At 41.2% G+C, this 23,919-nt stretch overlaps 1 protein-coding gene across 4 annotated transcripts in view; it reads left to right on the top strand.

The window, feature by feature from the left end:
• LOC125454504 (spermatogenesis-associated serine-rich protein 2-like) overlaps nt 1-15,004 on the top strand; it is a 146,058-nt gene extending 131,054 nt beyond the window's left edge. For all 4 annotated transcript variants that reach the window (XM_048535369.2, XM_048535370.2, XM_048535371.2 and 1 more), the window contains exons 9-12: nt 631-740; nt 5,142-5,244; nt 8,086-8,282; nt 10,912-15,004. In XM_048535369.2, coding sequence (XP_048391326.2) covers nt 631-740; nt 5,142-5,244; nt 8,086-8,282; nt 10,912-11,319 — 818 coding nt within the window. In that variant the 3' untranslated portion in view covers nt 11,320-15,004. The remainder of the gene's footprint in view (nt 1-630; nt 741-5,141; nt 5,245-8,085; nt 8,283-10,911) is intronic.
• Nucleotides 15,005-23,919: the final 8,915 nt, after the last annotated feature.

Genomic DNA, 23,919 nt, shown 5'->3' with positions numbered 1-23,919 from the left:
ATAGTCCTAGTCCCCGACAGAACTGTGACACTTCATTCTCGCACTTCCATTCAAACCTGACAATATTACATCTGTGGCTCTGGAGTCCTCTCTGTGCTCTGGGATACTATTTCTTTTGCTTAAAACTGCAGCGATGGCATTCAGCAACAGCATCCTGCCCATCACTGCAGCTTCCCTCCAAGAGGGATGGACGGCCTTCAGAAATAGAAAGCTCTTTACAGCACGAGTGGTTCATATACGCTGCTCATCTCCTGCTGAATGCTGGAAACTCCTTTGGTCACGGTTTCTAACCGGGTGCCCAACAATCACGCAGAAAACAAACACGAGGCTGTTGAAATAAGGAAGCCATGAACCTACGATGGAAGCGTTGATCCAATACTGCAATCAGGCAATGAGGTGACTGACAAATTTTGCCACTGCCTACTTCCACCATCTCAGCCAAAGGCAGATTATGAATTCTGACCCCTGTGTCTAAATAAGAACATAGACAACTGAAATCCTGGCAGAATACACTCACTTGCTGGCTGCTTGTACTAGAGACACAGTGTAAATCATGTCCCCCACATTAAATACTGCTCAAAGTTCAAGGGCCCATGCTGATCTGCATTAATGTTGTGTTGTGTTTCTCAGTGGAGATCCTGGATGCAAGACAGAGGAGAGCTGAGGAGCTGAAGAGATTGACAGATATGGCCATCCAGATGTCCGAAACCCAGCTTGCTGAACTTAGAGCAGAGATTAAGGTCAGTGACAGAAGGATCCTCTGCGAAGATGGGCAATAAGCACATGCTTCCCTGAAATGTAGTTAAATTCATCATTTGAATGGGTGAAAACTTAATTCTGCTCGATAGATTTCTTCCCCAAACTCCATCCCCACCCCTATCCCAGCGATATTTCAGAGTGCTTTGATGTGATTGCTCTTTTGTGCATCTGTGTGTGCATGTGCAATTCCTGGGCAAGTTATTGCTGTTAACATTGCAGGACCCAGTTTACTCCTCAAACTTATCTGAAATTCTGTACGTTTGGTATTGACAGGATATATTTTTCAGTTCTTCTTGGGGCAAGCTGTCATGTGGTGTATCTCCATATCTGGTCACATCATTGCTCTAAAATTTTTAAGCTGTGAAAATGGTCAGGAGCAAAATTGGCAGATCAGGATATATTGTTGGGAAACTTCAGAGCAGGAACTAGAGAGATCAGGTTCAGAGGAACTCTGGGCAGGATAATGACCCCAACCTGGGAGGAATGCTGAGTAGAGACAGTAGCTTGTGCAAAAGTTGATCGCCTCAGTATGGAAAAACAAATGAATTTTCTCATCCATGTTAATCTTTTTTCTTAAACAAAGCCCTGTTTATATTGTCAAAGGTAACAGTTCTCAAATTAGTATGCAGCTCAATTAATTTAGGATTTTGGGTGCGGCATGCACAGCAGAAATAGTGAATTCAGGAATCTGCCCCAGTTTGATAATGGCGAAATGAAATGGTGGAAGCAATTTCCAACTGTTGGTCACCGATTTCACGTGTGAGAATAATTGACTGATTAATAGAATGTGGGTGGTACCTGAGACACTCCTTTTATGTTCAGAGCTTTTAAATGAGTGCCTAACATTCCCGCACAATTCAAAGATGAGACTGCAGAAGTATGAAAATCATGGTGTTACAGGGGTTTGTAGGACTTGAGCAGCGATCCTCATGCATCAATGGATGGACAATGACCATCCTAACCAGCACAGTGAAGCATCCACTAGCAGGGCCTAATGTTTTCATTGCAGGAATCTTAATCCAAACATTTAGGTAACATTCTGGGGATCCAGTTTCAAATCCCCCAATGGCAGATGGTGGAATTTGAATTCAATAAGCATGACCATGAATTCATTGCCGATTGTTTAGAAAAACCTGTCTGGTTCATTAATGTCCTTTAGGGAAGGAAACTGCTGTCTTTACTTAGACTGGACAACATGTGATTCGCAGACGCACAGCAATCTGGTTGTCTGTTAACTAGTTTCTGGGCAATTAGGGATGGGCAATAAAAACTGGGCCAGTGACACCCTCATCCCCTGAATGAATTTTTTAAAAATCACATATTCTAAACATATTATTCTGGGACTGTTTATAACTCACGCTCCCCTCTGTCCACACCATTTCCTGGCAAACTAGTAGCGTCTTTCCCTCCCACATGCATTCCCATCTCAATCCCATCCCTCAACTTCCAGCCCAATTGTGTAAAGGTCAGCCAAGTTTCAGCCTCGGAAATAGGTGAGTTGCAGTAGAACACCTTTTATACCAGCCCCGTGGTTTGAGCAGCAGAATTCAAGTCGGGTCTGAAGCTAAAAATGGGCTCCATGGATTATCACCCACTTCATACCCACTGTGGAAGTAAAGTTAAAAAATGACTCTGGTGTTTCAATTGCTGTTTTATACTTGTTTTAAATTCTGATCACCACTACCAGCCACCATCTCATCTCGCGCCCCACCCCGTCAACAGCCAACCATGGTTCATGTGTTCCAGCATGAATTATTGTACAGATGTTGACAACTCAGTTCTTAATTGAGTTTGTTTTTGCCGATACATGGTCACAACCAATTTTGAGCCAATTTATTTCCCACCAAACGAGCTTTGTTGTCAATGTTGTAAGAAGCAATGGCCTCTGATTACTTACATGTTCCCAAACTCCGTCTCTGTTGCATATATTCAATAAAAGGAGGATTTTGAACAAAGATTACAGTAGAACAACATGAGAAACCATCATTGAAGAACTTGAGTGATTTACATAAGCATGAATGACTCTAGTGCTGGAAGATTTCTGGTATCATCCTCAGTGAAAATAGACTCAAAGTCATCATTTAGCTTCTCTGCCACTCCTCTATTCCCCACCATAAATTCTCCTGTCCCTACCTGCAATGAACACACATTTGTTTTAGCCAACTACCTTTAAGGATTTATAGATTGTTCCCCAGTTTCTTCGCAATAGGCTCTTGTTTATGGTGTATTCTCTTGATTAGTTAACATCCCCAAATGGATTATCTTGCACATCTCTAAAGGAATTCCTTTTGCCACTATTCAGCTCACTTGGCCAGGCAACTGACATCTTCCTGAAGCCTAAGACTTGTTTCCCCACTCTTGATTACATAAACAATTTTAGTATTATCTGCAAAATTCTAATGATGTCCCCTGAATCTAAGTCTCAGTCACTGCTAAATGTTATAAATAGTTAGAGACACTGAGCCCTGCGGAACCTCACTGAAAATAACATTCCAATCACAAATAGTCCTTTATTTTCTTCAACTGGAACAATTCTGCGTGCAGGCAGAATTGAGTTTGGCATTCTCCCATGAATTTTTCACTTCCAGTCGAGTTTGTCAAATGCCTTGTTAAAATACAGACAGGTCATAGCAAACGCTTTACCTTAACATTCCATGTTATTTTCACAAACTATTCAATCAAATTAATCAGACAGGACCTTCCCTCAACAAATTCCTCTTGATTAATTTATGCCTGGGAACACCATGACATGCAACGCGCCCCCAAGTAGCACATCACCCTGACCTGCAACTATATCTCTATTTCTACGTCATTATTGGGTCCAAATTCTGGAAGGCAGCTCACTACTGGATTGTCAAGGGCAGTTCACCAAGGGGAACAAATGCTGATTGTGTCAGTGATGTCCACGTCCCTTGAACATCTAGGACTGGATTTGGAAGTTTTACTCTTTTCTTTCTTTTGGGAAAATATTTGAACAGAATATTCTTTATCGCCTCTTAGAATATTTCTCATTGAATGTCACTGATTTAATTGTGAGTAGCTCAGTTTAGCAAAACTGGTGACTTTCCAATTTAAATTGCTCTCGGTCTGCACAGAAGCCTCTGTGACTATTCTTGGGCATGTTCTGTTCCTTCAAAAATCAACAATGGTTACACAAGTGCTTAATTCCAGATTATGCTGAATATGCATTCCTTCATTTGCCATTCAAAACTATGAAACACTGTGGCAGCACGCGTGAAGGCTTCTTCAGCAGTACTTTCCAAACCTCGATATTTACTGCTAAAAGGACAAGGGCAGCGGACACGTGGGAATACCATCACTTCCATTTTCTCCCCACTTCACACTGCATTGGAGTGTTATGGAATTATATCACTATTATGTCATTCTTGCTACATCAAAATCATAGAACTCTCGTCTAAACAGTGTTGAGGGTGTGCCTTCTCAACATGAGCTGTGTTGGTTCCACAAAGCAGCTTCCCACCACCTTCTCAAGAGCAAATAGTGATGGGCCATAAATGCTGGTCATTCCAATGGCCCTCACATCCTATGAAAGAATAAAAATAATACAAACTGCAGTGTAGTCACCAGAAGCTGTACATATCAATGTACAGATATTATTGACACAAGGTGATATTAGCACAATGCAACTTTTAAACACAGTTCTTTCTGTTATACAGCTCTGAATTATATGGCACGTTGAATTTGTTTTTAATTCTTGGGACAAGGGCATTGACGGGAAGGATGGAATTTATCAGTCCTGAGTTGACCTGTCTTTAATAAAACTGAGTGGATTGTAAGACTTTTACAAGTGCTTTTAAGAGTTAGGCACATTGGTTTGGAATGGATATTATACAGATATTTGGGGGTGGCATGGTTTTCTCAGTAGTTACCACTGCTGCCTCAAAGTGCCAGGGATCGGGTTTGATTCCAGCCTTGTGTGACTGTCTGTGCGGAGTTTGTACGTTATTCCCTGTATGTGTGCGTTTCTGCTGGATGCTTTGGTTTCCTCCCACAGTGCAAGGATGTGGAAATTAGGTGGGTTGACTGTGCTAAATTACCCACAGTGTTCAGGGATGTGTAGGTTAGGTATGCAGGGTCACAGGGATAGAGCAGAAGGATGGATCTGGGTGGGATGCTCTTCAGAGGGTTGGAGTGGACTTGTTGAGCCAAATGGCCTATTTCCACACTGTGAGGATTCTACATAAGCCAGGCTGGGTAAAGATGTCAGACTGGTTTTGGAAAAAATGGAGTGCTGTAGGGGAGCAAATGATGTTGTCAAGTTTGTTTAAAAGATAACCTTTTTAGGTGTTTTGAATTTTGTTCTTGAACATTGCAAATGACGCTGCCTGGATTTTAACTGAAGTTCTATGTGTCCCAAACAGCAATTTGTAAGTGAACGCAAATATGATGAAGACCTGGGGAGATCAGCGCGATTCACTGGTAACATTGACAGTTTGCAAGCCCAGATTCAACTGTTTGGAGAAGGCAAGGAAATGATCTGTGGTCAGATAAGACAATTTGATTGCAAGAATTATGGAAAATGACGTTTCCTGTGAATGAGTAATTTAGACTATTGTCATTAACCTTGCTATGAAACAATGGAGAAATTTGGTGGGTGGAGTTCTACGAGGCATTAATAAAATTACCTTGGATTAATATGGCTGTAAACGCAAATGGAATTCTGGGCTTTATTACAAGAATTATAAACTGCGAAGCTAATATGTAATAGTTAAACAACATAAACAATGAACAAAATAAAAACCGAAAGAACTGCGTATGAAAGAACCTAAGGGTTGTGAGGAAGGGTCACCGGACCCAAAATGTTAACTCTGTTTTCTCCTTCACAGATGCTGCCAGATCTGCTGAGCTTTTCCAGCAACTTTGTTTTTGTTGTTGTAAACAATTAACAAGCTTTCAGCAGAATAGTGTGCTGTTGAGGTTATCATGAAGGTTCTTCCTTTTCAACCTCATCCTTCAACTGAGGTATGGGAAACCTTGGATTAAACCACCTCCAGTCATCTCTCTCTCTCTCTAACGAGAGACCAGTGCTATGGTCCTCTGGGACTGTGATGACTTCAGCTTTACTAAGGGATGCATTTTATGGCTTAGAGCTAGTAACAATTCACTTGTATATTGCCTGCCATGAGAAAGCGCACATGTCAACGCCAAGTGAGATGAATGAAGTATTTAATTATTGACGAGATGGTTTGGAGAAAGTAGCTGGCAGATTGCATCCAGTGAACAATGCAACACTGAGGGATAGACACAAGATTATCATGCAAGATTTTCAAGGAATCTAGCTGACTCAGAGGTCTTTTTGAAAATACATGCAACACAGTTTTAAGATATCTGGGCTGGCAATTTTCACCTGTGTTGCGTGAGGGGGAGAAAGGTGGATAAATGTGATTAGGGCCATTTGTTCGATGAAAGAGTCAAGTTGATTTAGGTTGGGTTGATCAAATAGGCTATTTTCTGCATTGGAACTTATGTATATTTCTGCAGTACTTTAATTAGTGTGCAATAATGGATTACTATGGAGACATGTTTTATTTCAGATCTATTGCAGGAACAAATGGTAAACTGCTCATATGTAGAATGTTTAATCTATTAAAGTCCGCGTAGAGAAAAAGATAGGAAGAGAAGTAGACCATTTAGCCCATCAATTTGCCTCCCCAATTCGACACCTAAGCCCTAATTCTTTAAGTTCTTTTCTACTTTTTTTTTGACTATTCTTCGAGGGGTCTGGTGTTTCAATTTCCAAAACCTTACATATGCTTCCTTTTTCTTTTTGACCAAGCTCTCAAATCCTCTTATTGTCTAAGATTCCCAAACCTTACCATCCTTATTCTTCATTTTCACAAGAATAAGCTGGTCCTGAACTCTGATCAACTGGTCTTTAAAACATTCCCCTGTGACAAACGAGGATTTAGCCTCAAACAGCCACCCCCAATCTACATCCCCTAATTCCTGCCCAATATTTTGGTAGTTAACCTCCCCCCAGTTTAGTCCTTTCACCCGAGGACTACTTGTATCCTTATCCATAAGTAACTTAACACTTACGGAATCATGGTTACTGTCGTCGAAATGCTCCCCTACTGAAACTTCACTCACCGGACTGAGCTCACTCCCCAACACTGGGTCGAGTATAGCCCCTTCCCTAGTTGCACATTTTACATATTTCTTCACAAAACTGCTCTGGGCACACCTTATAAATTCTTCCCTCATCCAAGCCCCTGGGCCTAAGTGAGTCCCAGTCAATATAGGGGAAGTTAAAATCATTCAGTGCAACGCCCTGTAATGTGACTGTAATTTTGTTACACTAATATCGATCTTGTACTTAACAAAATAAAACTTTAGAGACCTCACCACAAACTAATCCAATTTAAAGACTCAATATAGTCACTAATCCTACTCACTATTGCTTTTCCTGCAATCACATCACATAATAATGTGTGACATTACTCCACTGCAGTTCTCACTGAAGATATGGACAGTTTACACTTTGCATGAAACTTCAGTTGGAGCACCTAAGGATTGAATTCCCACTTTGAATGAAATTCCCAGATATACTCAGTTGGCCTTAGTCTCCTTTACACTGACAGTGCTCCTTACTGACCATGCAGCTTAAAAACTCCTTTCTCATATTCATCTGCTGCAAGCCACTTTTTAGCTTCATGTCCTGTCCTGTTGTTGACCTACTCATTTAGGCAAGGGATTTCATGTATTTGATGGATAACTGCACCATCAGGCCTTTTTATCCAGCTTATCTATCCATCTGTCACGTGTATTTTGTTACAAAATACAGTGAAAACCATAGGACAGTGTCACCACTCTCCAGCGCCATCTTAAAACACAGAAGAATAAACATAAGTATTGAACACAAGGGCAAAAAAATAAAGAACTTTACAGTCCTTCTTGTGAAGTGCTCCACCGTGGGCCATGAGTCTGATGGCCTGCCACAAGTCCCCTTCGCTTCACGCCGCAACATGAGGTGCCACTCTTTAGTGCCAACATGTCTTTACGATGCGCCTGCCATTATGAGTCCTCACGAGACCTCACCAAGCCAGCTGTCACCGAGACTCCTGAGAACTGGGTCAGCCCAAACTTGACTTCAACTTGCTCAAAAACTAATTATTCCAAATGTAAATCTGACTTTTACTTCAAAATTGAACTTGGAAAATATTCATCCACTTTGAACAAAGTTACCAAATTCCAATTGTTAAAAAACTGAATGGTATCCTTATAAGGGATTTTTGAGATAAGTCATTCGTGCTCAAAAACAGATGATTACAGCAATTTTGTTGCAAATGTCTTTTTTCTGTGCAGTATCACATCCAAAGAATAACTACTCTACAAGACCACAGCGCACCTCCTCATTGAGTCCAGCTCATCTGAATCCTCAAGGCAGTTCTAATAATGTTCCTTCAGGGCCATCTTTGCTTGCTGCGTTATCGTCAGTTAGTTCTAAAGCAGTGAATTCCAGGGACAATTCTAGCATTCAGAAGGCACCTGCAGACAGACCGGTAAGATTGGCACATTAAAACTGTCTTTTGTTTCTACCAGATGTGGAAATGCTGTTATAGTGACTTCAAAGATGATGGATGCCATGGTGATTTGGCATGTCAGCCTTTAGCATTCAACCCCTTACAGTTTGCTGATGAAGGATTGAAACAAAGCCCATCCTTGCACACATTTACATTGATTTATAGAGTCATACGTTGCTAGTATACACCTCATCACTCAACAACTCGTTTTCATCCATTTCGGCTTATAGTGGCTGAATGCTCCATTAATACGCAGCACCAGCATACTTTTAAGCACAAATAATACGCAAATAGCATTTAGAAATTGAATTTGATTCCCACCCATGATGATGAGACGAAAACTTTCTGTCAGAATGCTGAAAGGATATCTTGTGACCAATTTGATTTAAATTAAATATTTTTTCCTAGGATCACAGCTTCCTCTCACTTATGGCTCAGCATTAAATTAGCCATCTCAATTACCGACAGGTTGATGCTTGGACATTACGCAGGTAACCTAAGTCATATTATACTGAAATGGAGAAGAAGTGTGTTGTTGGATCAGAGAGCACCTACCATTACTAGCCTGGTAGCTTGGGCACATACAGTGTTGTAGGGATCTATTACAGCACCTGAACTGTGGCTGTCCAAGATCCCTTGGTTTTGGATCTCACTTTCACTGAGTCACACAGCATCTGAGCTTATTGGGTGCCTTCCAAACATGGCAGAATGGAAGATCAGGCAGTGCCTTGTGCCTCACAGAACCTCACGTGAATGAAAAGGAACCTACGATCAGGAAGCAAGGGCAAACAGGCCGGGCAGGAAATGTAAACTAAGTCAGAAAATCACGTTGATAATTCCTGTGGGAGAAGACATTCGCACTCCTTTTCTAGGTTTAAGTGAGTATTTCTCAATAAGTCTTCATGTCTATTTGCAGCAGAGGGGCTGCCTATTAGGATGCATGTAGAGACACCACAGAGTGGAGCTGGAGGAACACAGCAGGGCAGGTAACATCGTACCAGCCTTGATAAAGCCTGTTGTCAAACAGTTTCAAGGCAGAGGGGATTACCAGAGGGGTGCAGTGGAAGACAGATCCACTGAGGTCTTTCCAGAGGGAGGAGGACAACTTCTTCAAGGTAGATATCCTTGGAAGAGGCTTTGCAGTGGGGTTATAAATCACACAGAGAAAGCAAGAACTGTAGCTGCTGGAGTCCGATTCAACACAGTGTGGAGCTGGAGGGACACGGCATTGTGCTCCTTCAGCTCCATACTGTGTTGTCTCTGACTCCAGCATGTGCAGTTCTTGCTAAATCAGGCTGCATGTAGGCTTGTTTTTCCTGAGCGCAACCTAACAGCAAATCAATATTGTCGTCGAGCATGAGTTCAAAGTTAGGCCTGTCATTTACTAACACAAGCAGCCTAATATTTATTTCAATTGGGAGCACTCTTACACATCTGAATTTATAAGCCTTTCTAACTTGAGGACCATGAGAGAAAAATAATTTTATGCCATCCAGGCAGATTCACATTTAGAGGTGCTTTAGCTCATTTGGTCTTGCTTCCCAGAATACTAAGCTTTTTCCTTTCTTTTTCATTAATCATTTGTATTTTTTCTAAATAAAAATTATAATAATACAAATTCTATGATTGCTCTGCAGCAGCAAATGGTGAACGTGAGTAAAAGGTTCTATAATTATCAACTCCAGACATTATAATAATTAGAAAGGAATAATACAAAGGTCCTGCCATAGTCCTGACATCCAAATAAGACACAGAACTGTGGATGCTGGTAATCTGAATCAAAATCAGAAAGTGCTGGAGAAACTCAGTATCTCTGGCAGCATCAGTAGAGAGAGAAATGGAGTTAATGTTCTGATGAAGGCTCACTGGACTGGAAGCATTAATTCTGTTTCTCCCTGTACAGATACTGCTTGTCCTGCTGAATTTCTCCAGCACTTTTCATATTTGATCCTGACATTCAGCGAGGTTAACGATGGCAGTGGCTGAATCCTGGCCTCTTGTTCACTAATCTTTAAACCATGAGATTTCATAAGCAGGATGTAGTGACCAGAGAAGAAGTAGAGGGCCTGATGCTTTGTGAAAGTAGAAAAAGTTATTTTAAAACTCCAGCATATTACACTTCATGGGTACTTGAGAAAACTTTCACAATGACAAATGATTGTTTGTTTGCTGTGCACGTTAAAAGGAAAGCTGACACATTTTTACATTTTGCAATGTTTTAGGAACCAAATGCAACAACTGGCCCCAATTGAAAAGCTAATCAAAAGACTGTCTCTGGGCAAAAGTGCCCTCAACACGCATGCCCGCTCATTCTGTCTGTAATCCTCCCTTGCAGCTCGACTTTGGCAAGGCTAGATGGGCTTTAGTTTGGTTTCACAGGTCGGCGCAACATCGAGGATCGAAGGGCCTGTGCTGTGCTGTAATGTTCTATGTTCTATGCCTCTACTCTTTCATCTTTGCCATGCAAATTAAAACGCTGCTCTTATTTTAAATCAAGCATAATATTTGTTTTTTTTAATGACAGATGACATGGATTTCCTCGGTGCACAATCACGTTTATTGGCAAGTGATTGCTGCTGCTGGTAAATTCTTGCATCCTTTCTTGTAGAACTATCAACGTTATGGTCCATCTGGTCAAAGGCGAGGATTCAATTCCCGAGAGCAAGGCCTCAGGCTCAACGAAAATCAGCCTCCTGGAAAATCAGATGATTGCAGAAACAGGAGCCGAAAGGGACGTCTCCACGATGGCTATAAGAACCAAAATCAACATAACAAGTCTCGACATCAGGTCTCAAGTCATGATGTACACAAACCGTTGCTAACAGATTCTACTTCTAATGGTACTGTACTGCCAGCTGAAGTGAACACAAACTCAGCAACCCCTGAACTAGCTAGCACTATATCTGTAGTTCTCAGTGACAGAGTTCCTCAGTATAGATCCTGTCCCATAAAGCCAGAAACATCTGTTGATACTAAAATGTTGTCTTTACCTAATAGAATGACTGCAGTAGCTTAAGTTACTTGAGTACCTTTCTGTTGCAGTAGCATTCATAACTTGCATTTATGCAACTTCTGCCACTTTAAGACTTGAAAATAAAACTTAGTACTTTATTTTCTTGACTCGGATTTAAAAAAAAATGTCGGCCTTTTATTGTTGAAAATTGAATTTATTGAGAAAAGAGTTTTAAGTAGGCATTACAGAAGATTTTAATTATAGTTTTGCGAGGGGGAGGTGAGTGAAAAGCCTTGAAGGGCGTTAAACCAAGAAATTAAATGATTGAAGTTGTAATGATTTAATACTCAGATCATTCATGAAAAGTTTTGGGGTGCAGCATTACCTTTTGAAAATTATACCCTCACATTATGTTCATCAAACTGCCAGGAACATTTATCAAGCATTGTTTCGATGAAGATGATCCCTTTAACATAAAGTCACCTTATTGACATTATTCATTTTTAGCAACACTGACAGGCCATTTTAGAAATGCTAATTAGGAATGCTGTACAGCAATGAATGATTTAAAATCTGACAGAAAATGTCAAAATCCCAGCGAAGATTCAAATCATTTCAGTGATTGTGTTGTTTTCAAAAAAAAATTCTGGCACCCTTAAGACTTTTCCAGTTCATTTTGTCCTAGACACATTTTCAGAGATCAACAGATGACCTTTACCTATTGATTCAGGTGAGAGGAGTGAATGCAGTGTCTATATTATGCCTCCCAACTTCGCAAACCCAATGGTCAAAGAGGAACATGGGTGACTGAAATCAGATCTACTTGCGTGAAGCATTCACTTTAAGTGTTAGGAAAGAAATTAACTTTCCCATCAGAACATTTACATGTTTGTTCGAAAGAAGATAAACCTGCATTCCTTCCCCAAATTGACACATGGTACGATAAATATTATTAGTTTATTTTAAGAGTTCTGTAAGGAAATAGACAAGGGAATCATTGTACATGTGAGAGTGCCACATGTATGAGAGAGCATGTTATATTTGAGTACAACTGCAATCTCATGGACATTCTATTATTACCAAGCAATTAAAAAAAGTCATTATTTGGCTCTACCACAGAAACACCATTCCAAACCATGACTCACAAGTCATAATTTAAACTTTCTATAAATCCAGTTGTAACTTCTGCTGCTAGCAGATGTTAAAGCTCCCCTTTTGTTTTTATCACAGGGAGAAACTGGTCTGATAACTTTGAATGTTAAAGGGCCATCCTGTCCTCCTCATTTTTACTGTTAAATCTCACCTTTAAACTTAAACAATTTCATGTAAATCGATGGAAAAATCATACAAGTTTAAATATTTAAAATCAACTTACACTAAATATTCCTACATGTTCAATTTATGAATTATGAACATTCTTTTTATTGAACTTGGAGATATAGCAGTTATTTAAGTATTCCACTGCAGATCCCATTGCTGGTGCATTAACAACAAATCAGGCCTTAGTGTTGATTCTCAAAGTTAATTTTACTACCTCCAAAATATAAAGAAAAATCAGCAGGAGCATTTTCAGGAATCATTTAAAACAAATGGATCACAATGATCATTTTGTTGGTTTAATGATTCTCTGTTTAAAAAGCTAAAATATTTTTGCTCCCCAGATTTTGAATTAATTAATAATCATAAGTCTGCCAACATAATTTTAACTTTCTGTGAATAATTAAAATTTGCACACAAAAACAGGAAGTGTGTCTGCATTGAACAATTGTTGATATGAATGATTCAAATGTAATCATGTTCTCAGTTAGGAAAAGTGCCTTGAGTAATACAGAATCACCAAGGACATGTTCAAAATAAATGGACCAAAATTGACTAGAAGATCCTAACTCGAACTAGATGGTAATTGAAATATGTCATGTAACAGGATTTCAGTTCAGCTAAGTCTCTTCACCTATCTTTGTAGCTGCAGCTACTGAATGCAAGAACATGAGTTATGATGCATACAGCTGCTTCATACTCCACCCACGATGTTTACTAAGTGTGCATCTTAAACTTAGGGCTCCTCTAGGACATGGCATGACTGTCAAATTTGATGCTGTGTGTCCAACGTGTCTTGCATTCAATAACACGGATTGTTTATCTTGTATCTTATGTTTAATCTAGAATTTGAGTAGACAAACAGGGTACAACATTAGCCCACTTAAGCGTCATATATGTGCCTGTTTTTATTTGTAGGCCATTCAAAGAACAAATTCAATCTTAAACCTAGTTGAGCTATCTGTCATGAAAAATTAATCTCATGAAAAATAACCTCATGTGTTTGATCTCAGAAAAGCTTGTTTCATCCCTGGAAAGCTGCTAATAGCAGATGAACTCTCTGGGCCTTATCAGAGTTTATTATCTGAAGCTGTAAATCTAACACATGTTAATTTCTTAAAGAAAGATGATGGTTGCCAATCTTTCATGTATTCTCAGTTTTAATTATACAATTTACACTGCTTAAGATTATTTTCTTTTAATCTGCTTTCTAATCAGTTTATGATGCTTTTGTTGGTATGATGGTTGAAGACTAATGGATGTGAAAATGTTCATTTAATGGTCTATTTAAGGATAACAGTGAACCTGAACCTGGAAACAGTGCCATCTTTCCGCTTTCAGTTGAAAAGAAAAGATAATCTTGTGATTCAATAATTTGACTGCATTTGTCTATTTTTAAAATACCCATCTTGGAGGGAAGCGATTGCTGGGTCTCAGTGCTGCTCATTCCAGAAAAGTTAATATCGTGGAACATGGCTTACTCGAAGCAGGAGCTTATCTTAATGCAGAGACCTTCACTTCGCGAAGCAAATAGGACATAACTTTTTCCATAGTAACTGCCATATGAAAAAAAATCACAGAACTCAACAGGATCAGACAGCAATCATCACATGCCAGCACACACTGTTAACTGGTTAATAACTGAAATCTCCTTGAATATCTGCAGCGAGAACTGAAGGAATTAATATCTGGTCATTGCACTGTTTATCTGGGCAAGAGCACACTGGGTTGGAATAAACCCCATTTTTGTCGTTCCCAACATGTACAGTACAACTTGAGTCATAAGCTAGCTGTTCCCATTTTAAGCACTGGAGACTTGCAATCTCAGAAACGATTTGCTGTGACATACTGATGTGTGTCTGCAGATAAAATCCTATTATTTGTATTCCTGTGTTAAGTTGCAAACTTAGCTTTACACAATAATGATGTAAAGTGTCTCATTAATTTAGTCATATAAGTCACAACAACAACATTGTCATTTAAATAAGAAGATGACTAATGCCGAAAGTAATATTGTATCTATTAATATTGCTGCTTCAAGAATTAGTGTCAGTAAAACTTCCAGTGTGAGCTAACTATCCTTAGCAAGCTGAAAAATTACAGCACAGGCTAAATTGCTTTACTCATTTATAGTCCAGAGTCAGAAGGCCTCTGCTACAATTTCTGAGATTTGCAAGTTTTGATTAGGTCAACTGAAATGATCCATCCAACTGTTGTACTAAAAGCCATGTACATCTGCCAACAGAATCAAATGATTTTATATATGAAAATATTTTTACTATTTCTCAAATACTAAATTATTATGCAGCCTACTGTTTCTAGCTTGGCTACAGCATTTACAACTGTTGATTTGTGGAATAATCTCGCACCCCTAGCAAGGATCACAAACAAGCTGTTTCAAGATCTGCCTGTAACCTGTCTGCAAATGTCTTCACTGATCAATTTTAGTTAAAAAGAAACATTAAATAAATGTTCATGTATCATTCATTCTGAACTTTGTGTCGGTGTTTTCTTTTATGTTTTGTTTTATTGTAATAATTGAAAAGGATTTAAAGTTCTAAATGGGCAGGCATTCAGATCATTACCTCTGAGAATACTAAGCGGTATCTTGATGAAAACTTTAAAAATTACCTTTTAATGCAAATGCTGGAATGGTTTTCAGGGAGCCCAATGGAAGCAACAGTTTGGAAGGATGGAGAACCTGAATCTTTGAATGCATGTCCAAATAAGGAGAGAATTTATCTTTATTCAGCAAATTACGCATTCTCGGGTTGTGTCAACTCACATTTACCCAGCATGTATTTTCTCATACAATCCCTACAGTGTGGAAGTTGTCTCTAGTCCTTCACAGTTAATGGACTACTTTTAAATTGTGGTCACTGTTAGCTGAACGAAGACAGCAGCCGGTTTTCTGGCTCTTGGTAGTGTCAGTTGAAGAACAATTGACCAGGACTGCAGCAACTGTCCTACCCTTATTAACAGAGTTTCAGCTTAAGGTGTCAGGCCAAGCTTGGTATATGTGCCACAGAAGCGATTACTTCTAAATTCTGGCTGAGGCAGAGTACTGTCACAATTTTCCTTTGCCAACTGAGTCTAAGGACTTATTTGGTTAACAGTGGGAGAGGTTGAACCATTTACGGGGAGTCTAAAGAGGCAATTCTCTTGACGAGTAACTCATATTCCGCTTGGGAACCCTGCAGCCCGAAGGTATCAATGTGGACTTCACCAGCTTCAAAATCTCCCCTTACCCCACCGCATCCCAAAACCAGCCCAGCTTGTCCCCTCCCCCCACTGCATCCCAAAACCAGCCCAACCTGTCTCTGCCTCCCTAACCTGTTTTTCCTCTCACCCATCCCTTCTTCCCACCTCAAGCCGCACCTCCATTTCCTGCCTACTAACCCCATCCCACCTCCTTGACCTGTCCGTCTTCCCTGGACTGACCTATCCCCTCCCTACCTCCCCACCTATACTCTCCTCTCCACCTATCTTCTTTTCTCTCCAAATTCGGTCCGCCTCCCCCTCTCTCCCTATTTATTCCAGAACCCTCTCCCCATCTCCCTCTCTGAAGGGTCTAGGCCCGAAACATCAGCTTTTGTGCTCCTGAGATGCTGCTTGGCCTGCTGTGTTCATCCAGCTCCACACTTTGTTATCTTGACGAGTGTAACTTATTGTATGGTTGCGATAGGTACAAGTTACACCGTCTCATTTTTCTCCGAAACAACCTGTGCAGTGAAGCCATCACACAACTCTGGAGCACGAGGGATTTGAACCCAGACCTCCTGCTCCAGAGGTAGGGGCAATACTATTTTGCCACAAGAGGACAAAGTAGCCAATCAAGAGCCACTAGCGAGGAACTTGACTGAGATTCCCCATTTCCCCACTCAAAACTGTATGACATCATTGGATTGAGTTGAGTGTGATGCAGTCTCCAACATCAATCCTTTGGGAAATATTAACTCTTTTAGGAACATTACCTTACACAAGATCTACCCCCAAATTTTCCTTCTCCCCATAGTTCACCCTTGTACATTTGGCATTTAATTAAATTTGCATTTCTCACTACTCCAAGTTTCCAAAACTTTTGACTTTTAGAAATTCAGAAAGTTTAATAGTTCTTCTAGACTGCATTCTGTTCAGACTAGGAATTTTTGTAGATCTTATGCTTAAGGACTGTAGGTTTTGATTTTGGTTTTGACTAAATTGTTACTCTGCTGGAGGATCTTGTATCTCCAGGAAGACCTTTATGGACAATATTGTTCTTTCTGAACACAGTAGTTGATGCATTACTTTTTCTGGAGGACTCTTAATCTTCCAAATTTACTTCACAGAGGAACTCTCCCCAGGTCTCTCAGGTAGTTGTCCCATTACATTATATGAGGGACCTTTAGTGTCTTGGATTTCCATGTGGATGAGGACTGCTCTATGGGAACAAGTATTTTCATTTTTGCAGTTTCCTGATCATAACAAAACCTAATGACAATCTAACCTTTGTACATAACAGGAAGACCAACTCTTTTTGATTTTGCAGGACTGTCCCATATTTGAGGCATTCATCCTGTATCCAGTGGTTTTATACAGCTGGGCCCTTCTTTGTCCCATATTTTCACTGGTTTTTTTCATTATAGTATGAGAAACATGTTCCTCAGTGCTCACACCTGCTCTCACAGAGCCACTGCACCCTCTCGCTTTCACAGGAACGGCAGTACTGCCCTGATTCCCACAAGCCCTCTCGAAGTGTCAAAGAGTCACTTTGTTTATTTACTGAATGTTGATCATGCTGGGAAATTGAATATAAAAGCGAGGAAATGACACAGATTTATTACAACACACGTTTATACTACCACTGAAATGCCAGATGTAGCCCATGTCCCCCATTCCTTCCCTGCAGTGTCGATTCATGACAATTGAACTCTGAAAATGCCCCAGTCACCTTTCAAAGGGTGACTGAGCAGATACTGGCCAGTTTACCTAATTGTGCCATACACTTAACATACACTGGGAAATGCACTCAGAGCAACTAGAAAATACGGTCACTTGGCCTAGTAGCCAGCGTGAAAAGGAACAAGTTCACTGAAGCCCAATGACCTATCTAGGGCACACACTGGATCAAGAATGAGTACAACTTGGGGCTGCAAGTTCCCTATTCCCACAAAGAAAGGGAAATCACCTGACCCTTTGGAATGTGGGGCTTTTACTTAAGTTTTGTCTCAAGTTTCAGCACAGTAGCTGACAGACTTAACACAGTCAAAAAGGAAAGGTAATATGAATTAAGAAATGCCAATCTGCTTTTGGAGAGCTGAAGTGAGCCTATGCTTGCAACTCCAAATTTTGAGCAGGCAGTTAAAATAACCATCAATGCAAGTGACATTGGGGTGGATATTGATCTTCTTCAGGAAGGTGAATCAAGAAGAGACAGACCATTCAGACCCTTCTCCAAAAAAACTGAAACAAGCATCAGAGACAAATATTAATGGTGGAGAAGGAAACAAATCATTTTTTACTGGCTCTCAAAAACAGTGAGATGTTTGTCCAAAATGGGTACAGAGAGACCACAGTCCATTCTAAATACAACCTGGTAACTTCTGTTAAGTTTAAGGCCAAGGATGCCAAGTAATTTTGTTGAAGTTTATTTCTTTAACTGCATCACCTAAAAGTCACCCACATTGCTAGAAGATCAAAAGCAATTGCAGAAATCCTGTCGAGAACTTGGAGAGACCCAATTAAAACGGAAAACATTGGCCGAGGTTAAGGGAATTAATGTGTGTGTCTACGTCATTGCTGGAACATCTAGACAACAAAGACACCTACGCTAAACTCCTACTCATTGACAACAGCTCTGACTTCAACACCTCAGTCCACACTGTACTCCCTGTACACTTAACACTGCGTTGGCAAATTCCATACGAACACCATCTACAACTTTGCTGATGACACCACCACAGTGGGATGGATATCTAACAACAACGAGTCAAACTACAGAAGGAAAATAGGGGGTGTGGTGATGTGGTGCAATGAGAACAAACTGTCTCTCAAACGTCAGCAAAACTAAAGAACTGATAATCAACTTCAGAAATGAGGGGAACACGCCCCGATCTTCTTCAGTGGAACTGAGGTTGAGAGGGTGAACAGCATCAAGTTCCTTGGAGTGATGATCACTGATGACCTGTCCTAGACTTCCTGCATAGATGCAACAGGAACAACAGCACCTCTTCTTCCTCAGGCGGCTCAGGAAATTTGGCCTGTCCAAAAGGTCCCTCACCAACTTTTACAGATGCACCATTGAAAGCATTCTGTCTGGGTGCATAGAAGCCTGGTGTGGCAACTGCTGTGCCCAGGACTGTAGGAAACTACAGAAGGTGGTGTATACAGCTCAGACCATCACAGAAGCCAATCTTCCATCCATGCACTCTATTTACACGGCTCGCTGCTGCAGAAAGGCGCCCAACAACATCAAAGACCCATCACACCCTAGTAATGATCTCCTACAAACACTTTTATCAGGCAGAAGATACAGAAACCTGAACACATGCATGAGCAGGTTCAGGAACAGCTTCCTTCCAGCTGTTATCAGAGTGTTGAACGGACTCTAGCCTCAAATAATGTAATCTGCAACGTAACCTGTGAGCCTTTTTGATCTGTATATCCTTTGCTTGCTGCAATCTGCCTGTACCATTCGTAAACAAAGCTTTTCACTGTATTTCGGTACACGTGACAATAATCAATCAATCAAATCAAATGTGTGTGTGAGTCAGTGTGTTGTTTCATTATTTGATTCTTTTTCACCTTTTGTACTGAAATGAGAATAAATTTTATTACATTCGCCGTGCGGAGAAAGTGTCGTGACCACCAGTTAGAAACCGAAAGTACCAAGGACAGTTTTAACCTGTAATTCCAAAAAGCAGTTTTTAAAAAGATGGCTGAAGAAGCGGGTGTCTGGAGAGACAGAGGGAGAGAGAGAGGAAGAGAGAGACACATGGAATGTCGCACCGAAAGATGCGGAAGGAACATTGAACAGCAACACTTCAAAGAGGGAAGAACCAAGTCTAAACGGACTGGAATGTGATTCTGTCAGAGATAATGGGAACTGCAGATGCTGGAGAATCCAAGATAATAAAATGTGAGGCTGGATGAACACAGCAGGCCAAGCAGCGTCTCAGGAGCACAAAAGCTGACGTTTCGGGCCTAGACCCTTCATCAGAGAGGGGGATGGGGTGAGGGTTCTGGAATAAATAGGGAGCGAGGGGGAGGCAGACCGGAGCTGGACTTCACCAGCTTCAAAATCTCCCCTTCCCCCGCTGCATCCCAAAACCAGCCCAGTTCATTCCCTCCCCCCACTGCACCACACAACCAGCCCAGCTCTTCCCCTCCACCCACTGCATCCCAAAACAAGTCCAACCTGTCTCTGCCTCCCTAAGCTGTTCTTCCTCTCACCCATCCCTTCCTCCCACCCCAAGCCGCACCTCCATCTCCTACCTACTAACCTCATCCCACCTCCTTGATCTGTCCGTCTTCCCTGGACTGACCAATCCCCTCCCTACCTCCCTGCCTATATTCTCTCCACCTATCTTCTTTTCTCTCCATTTTCGGTCCGCCTCCCCCTCTCTCTCTATTTATTCCAGAGCCCTCACCCCATCCCCCTCTCTGATGAAGGGTCTAGGCCTGAAACGTCAACTTTTGTGCTCCTGAGATGCTGCTTGGCCTGCTGTGTTCATCCAGCCTCACATTTTATTATCTTGGAATGTGATTCTTGTGACTACAAAGATAGGCTGATTAAGATACTGCTGAACTCCTGCTCCACAGCAAGCCTGTCCCTCTGGATTATGTCCCGAACCACAGAAACATTTTGTGTTTTCCTTCCTCTATGAAGAACATACAACAACAAGGGTTAAAATGCCTGACACAAAGCTACTGGAGGATGCCAGTTGGTTAAGGTACAGGTGTGTACTAGCCTGTGTTTGAGTGTTAGTGTTCTGTCAATGTCACAATCAAATCGCTATCCTCTTGTTACGCCTGTGTGGCAACTAAAGGGACTCTTTCACTCCACACGCTTGAAGTCCGCTAGCTGGTAACCAGACAATAGGAAACCAAACAAAAGGGTCTAGGCCCGAAACGTCAGCTTTTGTGCTCCTGAGATGCTGCTGGGCCTGCTGTGTTCATCCAGCCTCACATTTTATGAACAGAAGAACTGTATTCTTGCATCCTGAATGCTGGAATCCAACTGGGGTTGAAAGGAATAAGAACGACAGAATCTCAACCAGTCTGCAAAATTAAGAATTAGGAAGTCGGTTACTGAAGTCCCAATGTCAATGTTCCTAGTAACCTCGATGCAACTGCCACGACATTCAACTATCCACATGCTAATGCATGTTTCAACTATCCACAGTGAACAAACCACAGGCTAATGCATGTTTCTGTTTTTCTTAAAAACATTTATCTTTTTGAATTCACCTCTTATTTTTAATCAGTGTGACTGTGTGTTGAATACCAAGTTTTCTTGCATTTAACAGTTAATAAATTCACTTTTTGAAGGAAACCTAGTGAAATTGGCTCCTTTAAGAGATGTGATAATGAAGTGTGAAGCTGGATGAACACAGCAGGCCAAGCAGCATCTCAGGAGCACAAAAGCTGACGTTTCGGGCCTAGAACCTTCATCCTTTAGAAGATAAGTTCATTTGAGTCAGGAGAAAGGTATCCACAAGAGAAGAGATTCATTTTGAAAGTAAATTTTCTGTGAACAAGTGAGGGGATGGAAGGTGGGGGTCTGGGTAAGATGAACAAAGAAGGGGAGGCAAGTCATCCCTCCTCATTGGAAATGTAACGGTTTGGGATACCCCATCTGGAACAGGGATAAATTGGGGAACCTCACCCATGGTCCACATGTAACCAGAATCAGAGACACTTTGGAATATATGTCCACAGGTCCTTGAAAGTAGAAGGGCAGTTCATTAACAAAGCATGTGGGATGCTTTCCTTTATGAGTTGGGGCGCAGACTATAAGAGTGGGGAGCTTAAGCTCAACTGTGTAGAACAGGAATTAACTCAACTCAGTAGAGTACAGCTCACAGTTCTGGTCACTCTGTTACATGAAGGGTGCTACTGGAACTACAACATTTCAGCTGTGAGGATCAAATATAAAGGGTTTTTTCTGTTTTTGGAACAGCAGGGCAGAGAGAAGCTTTGATTCAGGATTAAGAAGTTATGAAGAGTAAGTACCAGCATGACTAGTTTTCCTTTTTACTTTCAATAAAGCCTGGCACAGGGACAAGGGGCTGAATGGCCTCTTTCTATTTCATAACATTTCCACTGCTCTAAAGTCTGACTATGGCAATTGTGATAGATTGAATTAATGAGCTTTTTCATTGTTTCCTTTGAGTTGGATGTTGAAAGGATTGACAGTAGATGATAAACTCATTAAAAGTCATGAGAGGACAAAGGTGGTCTGAAGTTTGATGGTGTAGGATCCCTGTCAAAATGGGCAGTCAATTCAATGGTGGTAAGTGTCTCTCCCAGGGGCAATGAGAGGTGATCCCATTGAAACATGTAAGATATTTAAAGGACATGTGGGTATATGCCTACTGCTAAATGCTATTTTCTTAAGTGCAGGCCAGCATCTCCTGGTACCACTTTTCTTTCACTTCCAACTGAATCACCTCCTTGTCATCTTCCTTCTCCTGTTCCTCCAGACCCTAAGCTTGACTTTCTGGCACGGTTGCTGATAGTAACACTAGTTTCCCACAATTGCCAGTTGCTGGAGCATGCAGCATCTGAATGAATCCAGAGGCCTCTATCAATCTCTCTTTTCTCCTACCCACCGTCAACTCATCATCCTGTTCCCACCGCAGACCAATGACAGCCATGACAATCACTTCCTTTCTCCTCATGATTCCTGTGAGGTCTCCAATAAAGTACATTCGCATGTCTCTCTTTTGCTGAATTTCTCAGAGAAATTCCAGAATAAATGACCGAAAAGTGTTGATGAAGTCTGAACAATGTGTTCCAGAAAGTCTCCCAATGAGCATCAAATGTCTTTTTCAATCGAGGATGGCCAATTGTCCATTTTTGAACTGGGCAGTCTGGATTTCAGCTATTCTGTCCCCAGTCCATTATTGGATTTGTATGTGTATTCCATATGTGCTCTATAATGTAAATGTCTGGTAATTTTGGGGTCATTAAAATACAAATCATTGCAGGCCTGAGTAAGTGTACCTCATTTTGACTGCTTTGATTCAGTAAATGACTTGCAGGGACCTGTGATTCTTCTTTACTTTCTTGAAATATGCATTTTTAAAAATTATTTAGATTAGGCTCAATTCAGGCTTCTGAATGGGGAACCTTTGATGAAGTCATGGCCATTTGTGGTATGACCTTTGTCAGCGGCCACTCTAGTTCAAACACACCTTAATAAGTCAGGGCAATCAGCAATGAAAGATGGGCTGAGAAGAATGATTTAAAAGGGACTGGTGGGGGGGGGGGGCAACATTTTCACACAGCATGTGGAATGAACTGACAGGATTTGATAGATGCAGGTACAATTACAACATGTACAAAAAATCAGAACAGTCACATAGGTATGAAAGGTTTCGAGGGATGTGGGCCAATGCACGCAAATGGGACCAGTTCAGTTTGGAAAATCTGGTTGGCATGGATAGGTTCAACCAAAAGGTCTGTTTCCATCCTGTATGACTCACTAAACCTTGTGATGTTCTCCGACTCCTGTTCAGCTAAACCTTGTTAGGAAGGTCTGTGAATTGTGACACCTTCCACCAAAATAAAAAGGATCCTCTTTAATGTGTTTTAGAAATCAAGTTAATTCGCAATGCAGCACATTTAAATTCATTTATCAAGATGACACCTGCGTTAAGGCAGGCTGACCAGGAAATTATAACTCACGACTCTAGCTTGATCAACTTGAAGACTTAAACAGGAGAAATAGAGTCCTCAACAAACTGCCACATGGACGGTGGCGATTGGCTTCGTTCGTCATACACACAAAAAAAGTGACAAAATCTATTAAATGTGATGGCCAAAGTTGAAATGCAGCCCATGCAATCCTATGCCATAAAAATAGGATTTGACTCCTTGAGTCAAGATCGATTAAGCTGATTGATGAATGGACTGCGATGACGCTAACGTCCCTCGGAGCAGTTGTCTGGACGCAACGGAGCGTTCTCTCTACGGCCACCAGAGGGAGCGAGAAGGGGGCGGTCACTCCGTCGATCCATTTTCCCCCACTCCATGCCGAAGTGGAGCGGCAACGGGGGGCGGTATTGCTGTACTCCCGCCTCCAGGGGGAGCAGCTGAGCAGGCGGTGGACGGGGCCTGAGAGGCACTGCGGCTGCGCTGGGC

This window comes from Stegostoma tigrinum, chromosome 7, assembly GCF_030684315.1.
Source record: "Stegostoma tigrinum isolate sSteTig4 chromosome 7, sSteTig4.hap1, whole genome shotgun sequence".
Classification (NCBI taxonomy): domain Eukaryota; kingdom Metazoa; phylum Chordata; class Chondrichthyes; order Orectolobiformes; family Stegostomatidae; genus Stegostoma; species Stegostoma tigrinum.
The sequence above is the reverse complement of the archived record's forward strand: the minus strand, read 5'-3'. Positions and strand labels throughout refer to the sequence as shown.